The 13,852-nt window shown below is 47.8% G+C and overlaps 1 protein-coding gene across 1 annotated transcript in view; it reads left to right on the top strand.

Moving 5' to 3' along the window:
* LOC147436302 (BRISC/BRCA1-A complex protein) overlaps nucleotides 1-13,393 on the top strand; it is a 36,813-nt gene extending 23,420 nt beyond the window's left edge. The window contains exons 2-3 of the mRNA XM_086489235.1: nucleotides 12,309-12,467; nucleotides 12,589-13,393. Of these exons, the coding sequence (XP_086345361.1) occupies nucleotides 12,309-12,467; nucleotides 12,589-12,975 (546 nt within the window). The 3' untranslated portion in view covers nucleotides 12,976-13,393. The remainder of the gene's footprint in view (nucleotides 1-12,308; nucleotides 12,468-12,588) is intronic.
* Nucleotides 13,394-13,852: the final 459 nt, after the last annotated feature.

Here is a 13,852-nt window from a genome sequence, read left to right as displayed (position 1 = left end):
TCCCCAAAAACATGAGCTCTCTCTCTTCTGCTAGCGCTTCCTCTCCTGCTGGCCTTCGCCTCCTCTCTCTGCACACACACTGTACTTCCTCGCGTGCTCTGTCACTTGCACACACCGTCGCACGCTCATCAATTGGTATCAGAGCCCGATTAGGGTTTGCCTTCAAACCTGCAAACGCTGAATTTCAGCCAAGAAGGTCAACTTTCACGCGAGATTTTGCAATTTCGTCGCCAAAGGACTCGTCCTCGGACACTAGAGAGCTCCCGGCAACCAAAATTGACCTAAAACAGGCTGAAATTAGGTCAAAAACAGGAAATTACAGGTTATGACAGCAAAATACAGGTTTTGCAAATGATGTATTAAGGTGTGGGAATACTTTTGCTAAGTCTCCGCTACACGAAAACCTTGAAATTGCCGAAAAACAAGCCCTAAAACAGGTGTTTTAAGCAAATTTCAGATTTACGCAAGTTTTTGCAAGTGTTTTTATGGTGCGATTACATTGGGGAAAGTGCAAATTGATGCAATCTACGCACATTTGACAAATTTTGTCGATGTATGACCATTTGTGGCTCAATTTCATGCAATTTTGATGCTACAAATTGGGGCTTTTGAGCTTACATGCTTCAAAAGACTGTGTATTAGCCTTATGTATGTCTGTTGAGGCTAAAAACAACTAAATTTGTTGTTTTCGAGCACAAATTCGCTCGCTGAAATTTCCTGCGCATAAATTTCAGAAATTGAATTTTGTACCCAAATCGTCCTATTTTGCCCCAAATTGCTCCTATGACCATTTGGAGTTGTAGTGCACATCTCTGTGAGGCTATACTCCGATTTTTGCGCATTTTGTCCGAAAATTCAGCGTATTATCCCTTTTATTTCGTGCAACTATGGCCTCATCTTCTTCGGATGTGAAGAACCTCTTCGAGATTAGGAGGTTCGATGGTACAGGTTTTGATCTTTGGAAAGACATGATTCAAGGAATCCTATTTCTTAAGGATTGCGAAGGGACACTTGAACAGGTGAAGCCACAGAATATGATAGATGAAGCATGAACAGGACAGCCGTTACATACATTAAAATGGCCATGACAGATGAGATCGTCATTGATGTGAAAGGTCTCACGACTGCTTTTGATGTGTGGGAGAAGTTAAAGGGAATGTATGAAAATACAACGCCTGTCAACCAGGTGCACTTGATGCGAAAACTTGTTGGCATGCAACTAGATGAGTCCAAGAGCGCGGCAGAGATCTTGTCATTGTTCGCAGGTACTTTGTCGCAGTTACAGGATTCTGGCTTGCCCCCTTTTGATGATAAGCTGAAAGCTATATTCTTGCTTATGACCTTACCTGAGTCATGGGAAACTTTGGTGGTTTCGTTGTCCAATAATCCCAATTTGACCTTTGATGGTGTTAGGGGTTCTATCTTGAATGAAGAAATCAGGAGGAAAGCAAGTGGAGAGGGAGGCAGCTCTGCCAACATGGTTAGAGGCAGGACAGAAAAGAAGAATGCTTATGCACAAAGGAGTAAGAGTAAGAGTAAAGAAAGGGGAAATGCAAGCAAAGGCAAGGGTGATGTGACTTGCTATCAATGTGGCAGGAAAGGTCACAAGAAACCCGATTGCAGGTACTATAAAGCTGAGTCAGAAAGGAAAAAGAACGGCGGAGACAAAAAGAAAGAGAAGAAGGAAGTCAAGGCAGATGCACAGGATAGCTCAAAGGACAAAGAGAAGGCCAATGTGGCTTCTAGTGTCGTGATTGAGGAGCTGTCAGATGTAGAGGACATCTTGTGTGCCACTTTGTCAGATGATGATACTTATGACTTTGATGCCTCTCTAAATGTTCATTTCATTCACAGGACATGCAGATCACCAAGAGTGATCTTATTGATGCTTTGTTGACTGTCGATGATACATTGTCCCAGACTTGGATTGTTGATTCCGGTGCTTCATTTTATGTGACTCCTATCAAGGAGTGTTTCTCTACTTTTGATGTAGGCAAGCGTGGCCATGTATACCTTGGAAACAATCATGCATGTTCCATTGAGGGTATGGGCACTGTGCATCTCTCCATAGATGGCACAAATGAGCTTGTCTTGCATGATGTTCGATATGTGCCGGGAATCAAGAAGAGTCTGCTTTCTGTTGGTCAGATGGATATGCATGGTTACAACATCTTGTTTGAGAGGGTCATGGAAAATGACTGAAGGCTCAAGGCTGATTGTAAAGGGCACAAAGAAAGGGACACTTTACTGCATGCATGGAAAGGCCGTGTTGGGCAAGTTTATTGCATTGGCTGAAATTAACTCTCACATGGAGTTGTGGCACAAGAGGCTTGGCCATATGAGCCAAAAGGGCCTTTCTAAGCTTTGTACTTTGAACAAGCTTGATGCTAAAGGCACAAAGCTTGACTTTTGTAATGAATGTCAATATGGCAAGCAAGTAAAATGTTCTTATTACTATGGTGTCTCTCGTAAATCTTGTGTGCTTGATCTTGTACATTCCGATGTATGTAGCATGCCTACTAAGTCTATGGGTGGTGCATGTTATTTTGTCTCCTTTGTTGATGATCATTCTAGAAAAATTTGGGTTTATTTGCTTAAGTCTAAGGATGAAGCCTTTGCTGCGTTTAAGAGATTTCATGCATTTGTGACCACCCAAACTGGTAGAAAGCTAAAATGCTTGCGTACAAACAATAGGGGGGAGTACACAAGTGCTGAATTTAACAAGTTTTGTGAAAATTTGAGCATTAAGAGGGAGCTTACTGTGCCATATAGCCCCTCTTCTAATGGTGTGGCTGAAAGATTCAATAGGACACTTTGTGAGAGGGTGAGATGCATGTTGTCCACAGCTAATCTCTCTCATGGATTTTGGGGAGAAGCTTTGAAAACTACAGTGCATATATGCAATCGATCCCCTCACATGTCTTTGAAAGGTGACATCCTTGAAGAGGTTTGGTCTGGCAAGCCTGCTTCATATGATCACTTACGTATTTTTGGTTGCGAAGCTTTTGTGCATGTTAGACCTGAGTTGAGGAGGAAACTAGATGTGAAGTCCATTAAAGGCCTCTTCATGGGATATGGTGAAGAAGGCGAAATGGGTTACAGGATTTGGTTACCTCAGCTCAAAAGGGTTGTACGTAGCCGGGATGTTGTTTTTAATGAGGCAAGGCTGCTTCAAAACAATTGTGCCTCAAAGCATGACCATAAAAGGGTGAAATTTCAGCATGACCAGCCACCTGTCAGGCCTATTTTTGACCCTCAGGATGTACCACAAATGGCTGAAAATGTAGATGATCCAGTGGTGTTTGAGCCAGATGATGTTGGACAGCAAATTGAGGCTCCTGAAGGGCATTTGCAGCCAAGAAACAATGCTGAAAATGGTGCTGAAAATGATGTACAGCAGTCCATTGTTGATGATTTTGTAGTGCCACCTAATGTAAACCCATTGCCGGATAATGTGGATCGTTGGGTGAGGCGTTCTATTGGTCAAAGACGGCCTGTGAGTCGATATGAACCCTCTTTGCATTACATTATGTTGACAGATGAGGGAGAGCCTCTTACGTATAAAGAGGCAAAGACATGTGAGCACAGCGACAAGTGGGAGCTTGCTATGCAGGAAGAGATTAAAGCTTTGCATGCTAATCATACTTGGGATTTGGTTGAATTGCCCAAAGGAAGGAAGGCTATTCCTAACAAATGGGTGTATAAAATCAAGACTGTTGATGTAAAACCCAAGTATAAGGCAAGGCTTGTGGCAAAGGGATATGTTCAAACCAAGGGCATAGACTTTCAGGAAGTGTTCTCTCCTGATGTGAAGATGACCACTTTGCGTGTACTGTTTGCCATAGTGGCTGCTCTTGACTTGGAAATGGACCAAATGGATGTACATACCGCTTTCTTGCATGGTGATGTGGAAGAAGAGCTTTACATGAAGCAACCCAAGGGTTTTGTTATCCCTGGCAAGGAACATTTGGTATGTATGCTCAATAGAAGCTTGTATGGGCTGAAACAATCATGTAGACAGTGGTACAAGAAGTTTGATCGCTTCATGCTTAAACATGGTTATAAAAGAAGCCATGCAGACCATTGTTTGTATACCAAACGTGATGAGGATGGTAGCCCTATCATTCTTGTGCTCTATGTAGACGATATGTTGATAGCTGCAAAGAAAAGAAGCACTGTAGATGCTCTTAAAGGGCAGCTGAAATCTGTGTTTTCAATGAAAGACCTTGGGGCAGTTGAACATATACTTGGAGTGCGTGTTACACAGCAAAGAGACAAGCGCCTATTGTATTTGTCGCAAGAAAAATACATTGAAAAGGTGCTGGACAGATTTAACATGGCTGAAGCAAAGCCTCTTGGTGTGTCATTACAACCATATGTCAAAATCTCCAAGGATGATTGTCCCAAGTCAAAGGAAGAAGCCAATGGCATGCAAAGTGTACCTTATGCTTCAGCTTGTGGTTCACTTATGTATGCTATGGTTGCTACTAGGCCTGACATAGCCCATGCAGTGGGAGTTGTGAGCCGGTTTATGGCTAATCCAGGCAGGTTGCATTGGGATGGAGTGAAGTCCATTATGAGGTACTTGAAAGGGACTAAAAACAAATGCCTCTGCTATGGTAAAGGACCAATGGACTTGAAGGGATTTTGTGACTTTGACATGGCTGGTGATGTGGATACACGGAAATCCACAAGTGGCTATGTATTTATTCTTGCGGGAGGTGCTGTTTCATGGTGTTCTAGATTGCAAAAGATTGTTGCATTGTCTACGACGGAGGTTGAATATATTTCAGCCACTAAGACTTCCAAAGAAGCTATTTGGTTGGCACGCCTATACAGTGAGTTTGGCTTGCCTGCCAAGGCACCTATGCTTGGTTGTGATAGCCAGAGTGCTATATGTCTGGCAAAGAATGCCATGTTTCATGCACGTACAAAGCATATTGATGTGTGGTATCACTTCATACGAGAAGTGCTTGAGGATGGCCTTATTACATTGGTTAAGGTCCATACATCACAAAATCCAGCCGATGCTCTCACTAAGTGCTTACCCAAAGCACAACATTATCTATGCATAGAGATGGTTGGAGTCACGTAGCTTAAAGGCACCATTTATGCCTTTAAGTGGGAGGTTGTTGGGTTAAAGGCCTAAATAACCCCTTTTTGTACATTTTTATACTTTGAACCTGGACACATTTTTTAAATGTCACTTATAATAAAAGTGGGAAAACCCAAAACACACTTATTGAGTTTTCCCCATAAACGTGAGCTCTCTCTCTTCTGCTAGCGCTTCCTCTCCTGCTGGCCTTCGCCTCCCCTGTCTGCACACACACACTGCACTTCCTCGCGTGCTCTTTCACTTGCACACACCGCCGCGCGCTCATCAGCCCATGTGTACCTCCCTGTGTAGTCTGACTCTCGTCTCTCTACACTCCTCATCATACCAACTGTCCTGGGGCATCTTCCCAAAACGAGGTCTCTCTAAAGGTTGGCTATGGGGGAAGGCCCATGCTGTTGCATCCTGTAGTGTCTCTGTTAGAACCTGTGTGAGAGGGTACCTTGGTTCCTTAAAGCCGAGCAATGGAACATGTCTCTCAGACGTGCATCTCTCCTGGAAAGTTTGTCCTGCCCGAGTGGTGGTGGTGAATGGGCTAGGATCTCTCCAATTACTACGTCAGATATTACGTGCTTGTATTGAAAGAGTAGATCATTTTGCAGCTTTTGTTTGCTTGAGACTGTGTCCTCCCTCTTGTTCGAGAGAAATTTTGACTTGGATTTGTTGCTGTTTCTTTACCTTGGCAGCTTTTTCTCCTTTTGGTGAGTGCGTTCCTCTTCAGTGGTGGTCCCCATCTTGTGAGCTGCTACGTTGGGTTTCTCTATTGAAGTGGTAAGTGTCACGAATGAGCTATTTGACGCTCGTTTTTGGTCTCTTCCTCTACAACTTTTTAGAGACTTGTTTTGTAATTGGCTACTCCACCAACTTCCTTGTGCAACTTGATTGATGCAAAGCGTCCAAGGTCATTGCGATGAGCCCCCTGGCCATCCGAGCAATTCGGGCACACTTTCGACAGTGGCGCCATGGTTTCAACCCAGCTACCGACGTTCTTGTCGAGGAGGCAGACCTTTCCATCTAAGTCTGCTTTCCCGGCCTGAGGAGGGAGTACCTTCCGCTCCTTTCTAGGATAGGCTCAGAGATTGGGACTATCTTGGAGACACCTCACAGGGCAGCCTCTGTAGCTGCCAAGGTGGCCAGCATTCCCACAATACGTGTTCTAGTTCGGGACACGCACTCTCCCGAAGGTCATCCTACTACCTCGGGTGAGTGGCAGTTGGTTTCGTCAGAGCGTGGAGTATTCGGGCCTCCCGAATCAGTGTTTTATTTGTCGTCAAATGGGCCATCTTGCGAAGGCCTGTCCATGGAGGAGACCCTGACCTTCATTTCAGGCTCAGTCCCAGCCTCCAAGGGCTGGCCAGCAACACCAGACAAGTCACAGGGTAAGCAGGCGGAGGAGGGTTGGCAGCAAGTTCGTGGTCGGCGTCGACAAGGGCCACCACGCCAGTGTGGCACTCAGAGTGGTCCCCAGGCTTCAAGCCTGCAGTAGTGGGTTCCCACAGGGAACCGTTTCGACCCTCTTCAGCAGGACAAGGTCCCAGCTCCACCCTCCATCTCAGCCTCACCTCCGACAGTCCCTCCCCCCCCTGCTTCCACTTCTCCCGCTTCTACCCCGTAGCCGACCCAAGGGGCAAGACCATCCTCGGTTGCTAGGAGATCTCTTGGTAGCGCTTTTGCCACGAGTCGCTTGGTGAGAGAGGGGCAACCTTTCTTGCGAACCCCCCTTCTGGTGCAGACGTCTCCCTTTGCAGTAGGTCCTCGTGGACTGACGAGTTTCGATATTTGTCGTCGGTGGAACTTCTTTGCCTATGACTTCACACGTTTTCTCGGCGACCCTTCACCAGACCTTGAGGCAGCTTGCTTCAGAGTTCATGTACTGTTCCTTGCAGCTAGAGGGATAGAGGCCCTGGACTCAACGGTTGGCTTGTCTTTTCCCCTATGTGGCAGGGACCAGCTTGAGTGGACTTTGGACTCAGTGTTGGAGTGGCTGCAGACACAGGCCCTCGAGTTCTCTCACCACATGGGAGACCTAGGGGTTATAAACTTGGTTCAAACTCTGTGGCCGTTGGCCAAGTTCTCAGTGACACCTCCAGACTCGGCAAGATGTAGACACATTGTGGTACACTTCTTTGCTGACACGGAGAGCCCGCCATGCTATGTACACATACATAAGGACTCCTGGAGAGAGGAGGTTGCCCTGCGCACGGGTCGTTCTTCTTGGGCCTAGGCTAGACATTCTTTGCAGTCACGCCTATCTCGGGGACGCTCGGATGCGGATTATTCCCCATCCAAGCCAGCCTCGAAGATAGCACGGTTAGCTGCTGCTGCAACATTAGTTCTCTCTCGCTCTCCATGAGGATCGTCTCATGGAACATGTAGGGATTAGGTGGGCCCAAGTTTCAGCGCCAGAGGGGCCGATTACGTCAGGAGCTTCAGCGATGCCGTGTGGGAGGAGAGATCGATCTTCTTATGCTAGAGGAGCATCATCTGTGTGAGAGCCGCATTAGACGATGTGGTCAGCTTTTGCGTGGGCGATATGAGATATTTTGGTCAGCTGTATTTGGACCTGGTGGTATCCAGGAAGGGGTATGTATGACTATTGCGGACTCTTGGCAGCAGGCCATTGTGGACAGAGGATTATTGTGCCTGGCAGGGCTCCGTGGATTACTATGCAGGTTCATGGTTGTCTCTTGGGCTTCCTGAACATCTATGCACCCAATGTGGCGAGTGCACGTGTAGAGTTTTGGTCTCACATTGTAGAGTCTCTGCCGCAGGCAGAGCAATGGTGCATTGGGGGTGACTTCAACATGTTGGAGGACTCCTCTGACAGGATTGGAGGTACCCATGCTACTGTGCATGGAGCTGAGTTGGCAGTTTAGGAGAGGCTATGTATGACTTTGAGGGTTTCAGATGTTTGGCAGCACTTTGGCTTTGTGAGGCCCCCAGACAGCCTGGCCTTCTCTCGTTCGGACCGCAGAGTGGGAGAAGTGAATCTATCTCGGATAGATCGCTTCTACGCTAGTGATCGCATCTGTGACTTGGGTGGGACAGTTTGCATATTGGCTGGGACATCTTTTTCAGACCATGCACTAGTGATCCTCACAATGACAGATAGACAGAGGAGGGGGAGCACGATGCTACGCATCGCTGAGAGGATCTTGCTGGACTCTGAGCTCAGAGAGTGAGTGGTGGCTCGTTGGACAGAGAACTTGGACACGCAGAACTCTCCTGTTGATAGAGTGGCCTCTGGACTTTCTCAGCTTAGTCGGTTCTTTCTTCAGGAGTCTACGGCCCGTCTTGGCTGCAACGAGAGAGGATAAGTAGCGTCTCCGACGGGGCGTTGCTTCCTTGCAGAGGATGCAGGAGCAGCACTCGGGCCTTCCCTGGTTGGAGGAGCAGTTGCAACAGGCTCGACAGGAGCCTGTCAGCACAGAGGAGAGGCGTCATGAGTTTGCTTTCCATCGATAGGCATCTCAGTGGACCCAGGTGGGTGACAAAGTGATGGGCCCGTTCTTCGAGACAGTGGGACCTCGGCATGCGCACACCAGTGTCAACCAGTTGAGGAGGCCCGACGGGTCAGTTGCTTCAGAGCTAGAGGACATGCGTGCAGTTGCTACTGACTTTTACCGTGACATGTTGTCAATAGAGCCTCAGTCAGAGCGTCGGGATGCATGCAGAGAGCAGGTTTGGGCATAGATGCCTTGTCTTGTGATTGAGGAGATGCGCAAGAGGCTTGAGCTGCCTCTTCAGCTAGAGGAGCTCCACGCGGCCCTCAGAGCACTTTCCCGTGGTAGCTGTCCCGGTGAGGATGGTTTGACTCCCACCGGGACTTCCTTGGCTCAGACCTCTGCAACGCATTTTAGTACATCTTACACACAGAAGAGATGCCTGACAGCATGAGTGAGGGCTTGATCCACCTCATTCCCAAGGAGGGTGGCTCCTTAGATGAGGTTCGGCAATGGCGGCCCAGCACCATCCTCAACTCAGCCTACAAAATTCTTGCCAAGGCTCCGAGTTTGAGGATTCAACGACTTTTAGAGAGCATTATACATGGGACCCAGGTTTTGTCAAGGAGCGCAGTATCCTTGACAACATCTTTACTTTTTGGGAGGCATCTGCCCTCGTGCGCCTCCGTGGTGAGGATCTAGTGATACTTCTTCTCGATTTTGAGAAGGCCTACGATAGAGTTGACTGGGACTTTTTGGAGGGCACCCTACGCAGGATGGGCTTCTCATATGCTTGGATCAGACGTGTGTCAGCTTTCTATAGACGTGCACACAGTCAGGTGCTTTTGGTAGGAGATAGAGGAGACCGTTTTATGCTGACACGTTTGGTCAGACAGGGCTGCCCTCTTGCCCCCTTCCTCTTTCTGTTCTATGCTGAGGCGATGAGCAAGTTTTTGGTTTCACAACAGGTTGGTCTACGTGGCTTAGCGCTCCCTATTCGGGGCGATGAGCTACTGGATGGTGAGTTTGCAGACGACTCAACTTTGTACTCGGAGGGCCAGGAGGCCAACCTACACAGGTGTGAGCAGGCTCTTGAGATGTTTTGTTGTGCATCAGGCGCACTGATCAACTGGAGGAAGACAGTGGCTTTCTCGGTTGGCAATGCTCCTACGCCTGATTGGCTACCAGGTGAGGGTTTTAGATGGATCCCCCCAGGGATTGCAGTTTGATAATTGGGTTGTCAGGTTGGCTTGGACTTGTCTCCTAAGTAGCAAATTGCTCCCCTCCTCCTGTCCATCAGGAGGAAGCTGTTACATTGGAGCTCGGCACGACTTCTTTAGCAGGCAGAGTTGTAGTGGCCAACCAGGTGTTCTTGGCTATTATATGGTACATTACATCTTGTTGGATCTTTTCGAGCTCCTGCATCAGCTAGGTAGAGAGGCTGATCAAGAACTTCCTTTGGTCAGGATGCAACACTCACCTGGGCCAAAGTGGCCTGGCAGGTCATCACTCTACCTTGTTCTCAAGGGGGTTGGGGGATCATAGACCCAGCACAGCAGAGCACAGCCCTTCGTGGGAAGTTTGTTGTCAGAGGACTGCTTCCAGGGGAGGAGCCCTAGAAGGAGTTTTTGCTTCAACGGCTTATGAGAGCTAGAGTGCCTCAGGCAGGAGGCCCTTGGAGACCTTCCATCAGATGGATTTTCACAGAGATGCGCAGAGTTGGCCTGAGCAGGAGACCGGAGGATCGTTTTGCTGTGAGCATGCTTCGCTCTTGGAGCAGCTGGCAAGAGGCCTGGAGCAGCACCATCCCACTTGCATGGAGGAGCGCCGAAGACAGCCCCTTGTTTGGAACCCCATGGTCAGCACTCAAAGAGGCCACTTGGTTGGTAGTAGGCCTCATGTTTCTTGGGGTCCCATGGTAGAGGGTCCAGCATGCACTTTAGGTGACTGGCTACAGTTCTCAGGTTTGTCAGAGGAGCCTCAGAACATCCAGCTACAGGGCATGAGAGGGGTGAAGAGCATGTGTCAGGACATCACAGAGGTAGTACCAGCTGAGTGGCTTACACCTCTCGAGTCAGCCACGCCCAGATGGATTGGGGCCTTCACGCGACTAGAGGTCCTCATCGTAGTTCGGGCTTGTTCAGAGACTGTACCCTCCATGTTTTTTGAGCTATAGGGCGAGGGTCGTTTACACAGAGTCTCAGTAGAGGCTCCATAGGTTGCAGAGTGTTGTTTTCAAAGGATCCGAGTTGTGTACATCTGTGGGAGGACTTGTGTCATAGATCCTGACCTAGCAGCTCTTGAGAAAGGCCATTGGAGGTTGTGGGCTTGGGAGAGCTGTCCACTGGCATGAGTGCAATGGAATCCTCAAGAGTGGTTTTGGAGGGACCTTTTCTCCTCAGTCAACCATCCAGGGGTCCCTTTCTTAGAGTACACTGTTCAACTGGGACGTCACATACTGGCAGCACGGAGAGAGCTCGTCGTGCCACAACACCTCATTGGCAGGAGGAGGGTCTCACAGCTGAGTTCTTGTCAGCTTTTTGGGCGAGGTTGTGGAACGCCAGACAGCCGCGACGAGTCACGTTGTTCAAGTGGCTGGTTGCACATAGAGCTACAACAGTGGGAAGCTGGCTAGTACATAGTGGCCTTTCGGCAGCATGTGCAGCTTGTGACCATCCTTTGGAGAGTCAATGTCACCGTCTATGGGACTGCCCTATGGCACAGTAGGTTTGGCTTCGGGTCCTTCGGCTGATGCCAGCTCTTTTCTCAGCACGGCAGTACACTTGGGGGGCAGCTGCTTGGTCCACTCTCACGGGCCCTGCATTACAGTTTGAACCAGCAGGATGATAGTGATACAAGGGGGCCGACCTACACTCCAGCCTGCTACAGAGCTTATCCCACAGGAGTGGTGCAGTGAGAGAGAGGTGTGTCGGGAGCTCATCTGTGGCCTGACACTCTGGTTCATCTGGTGGGCCCGCTGCTTCTGCATCTTTGAGGCTCGCCTTGTGCCACCAGCGGAGACTGTTCGAGATTTTTGGCTGGAGCTGATCCATACTCTCAGGGGACAGTTCGAGAGACTTCCGGGGTGTGCTCAGATAGCACTACCATCCACTTGTGTGGCTTTTCCCTCCTCCCATCTCGTTTTGCCCTCATTGTACATATGTCGTCCTTTTCATTGGGAGAGTCTCCCCTTATGATTGTTGTAGCCCTCTCTAGTAGAGGTGGTTGTAGCCCTACGGGCAGTTTCATTAACTAATAGAAGGATCTTTTTCTCGGAAAAAAAAAAATGTATGGTAAGGTGGAGGCACATAAGGACCTGCATGCTGAATTGCCTTCACCACGTCCAAAACGTAAGGACTCCTCAATTTCCAATGAGGGATGTCCTCTGCATAAAAGAAGCGACGCAATGCAATGTTTGCTTGCCAGCGAGCTTGCAAGTCCCATGCATCTGCCAAACCCCCTTTGACCCTCTCTCTCTTGTGAGCTTGACTAGATGATTGGAAGAGGCGGCGATGCGCAAGCAAGGTGTAGGCCAAGAGGCAGGATCACGCTGGACCTGTGGTGTAGAGAGAGAGAGCACAATAAACAAGCACACATGCTTTGGGCACGCGCACACGAGCCGTATTTAGCACATGGGCTGGAAGTGGATTTACGAGCCGTATTTAGCACATGGGCTGGAAGTGGATTTTCTTGTTTATATAGTTCAATTCAGCACAGGTGGATAATTTGGGCTCTTTTTTTTTTCCCCACAGTTTCAACACAATTTTACCAATGATATTGAATTGATCAATAGCTCTGTGCGCGCCCTTTGTTCTAGTGGCTCATTTCCTCGGTGTGATCTATCTTCTTTGTTCCAAACAGCAGCCTCATTGGGAAGGAAATCGCAAGCACAGGGCCGGATTTTGAGAGTGGTATGTTTCTTTTCCTGAGCATTATTGCTTAGCAATCACGGACAAAGTACTCTAGTTTAAGACTGGTTTTGGTTTTCTAGTTTCAGACTGAACCATTATAATGCGTGCGCATGTCAAACAGATTTTGATATATTGCCGTTCAGATGTAGTACCTGCATACCCCACCGATTGGCATCAGAGTAAAGTTTCTTTCACATTTGATGCCCTCTACCTGCATGACAAGCCGACACAGGAAAATTGCCCACAGCAGGTTTATGATGCTTTAGTGGAAGCACTAGAGAGAGTGAGCCTGGGTGAAGGTTACATTTATGAGAGTGGCTCTGGTTTCACAAGGATTCTCTTCAAACAGATGTGCTGTTTGCTGGCTCACCCTCAGCAGCGATGTGGCCAAGATGATTTTGATGTGCCCAGGGATATTTCTAAAGTTGTCTCTACTTCGGATGCTACGACAAGTTCAATGCCCATGAGGCCAGAAGACATTGGGGTTGCTTCAAAAGCCTTTGTGTAGTGAGTTCTGAAGCTCACCTTCACTGTTCCTTTAAATGATACAACCTCTCTCTGCATGTCCGCTACCATCATGACCCCAAGCAGGCGCAATCCAGAAGAAGAATGTTTATATACTGGCTTTTGCTCGAAAGATGCGGTAACTTGTTGTAGATGTGTGCTCTTGAAGTGTGGAGGGTTCCAGGAAATGGCATTTTATGCTGAGATTACATTTTCGAAAGGTTACTTGTCTTCAAATAAGGAAAAAAGTCGGTGCTTGTTCACTCATAGCTGTATTTATTTTGCCTTGAAAATATAGCCTCACCTTATGAAGGCTACCTTCTTGTTCCCTTTTGCTTGTGGGCTAGTTCCATTGATGATGCAGTGAACCTATGGAACACAGTCTTTACATGAGGTTTGTGTATATAAGCAGTTGTTGGCTATGTGGATGGATCTAACCTTTTGAGACTCCTCATTTGTTAATGTTCTCATAAACTTATGCGAGACATGTATTTGCGCGAGGATATTGGGGGAGCTTTTTAGTGGTCTGTTGTTTGGAGATTTGTAGTCTTTTCTCTTGCAGACAAATGAGCACACCTACAAAGTTAATTTGAGGACATGTATTAGTTGATAGCAATTACTACCTATTCATCTATTGCATGGTAAGAACAACTGTCCTTATCCAAGAGGTGAGCTTGGAAGGCCAAACCACGACAACCACTTCCGTTGCAACGAAGGAATTCTGGACCAGTGGCTTCACCTACCAATAATGGAGGAGAGCCCATTCTACCTCTGCCAGACACTAACCCTAGTGTGCGTGTAGTGGAAGTAGTTAATGCATTCCAAAGGAATGGGTGTGTCATAGAAGCCAATGAGGAAAAGGAAAAGGAAAAGGTGCATGA

Source organism: Adiantum capillus-veneris, chromosome 18, assembly GCF_014529385.1.
Source record: "Adiantum capillus-veneris isolate H3 chromosome 18, ASM1452938v2, whole genome shotgun sequence".
NCBI lineage: Eukaryota > Viridiplantae > Streptophyta > Polypodiopsida > Polypodiales > Pteridaceae > Adiantum > Adiantum capillus-veneris.
This window is presented reverse-complemented; position numbering and strand designations above follow the sequence as displayed.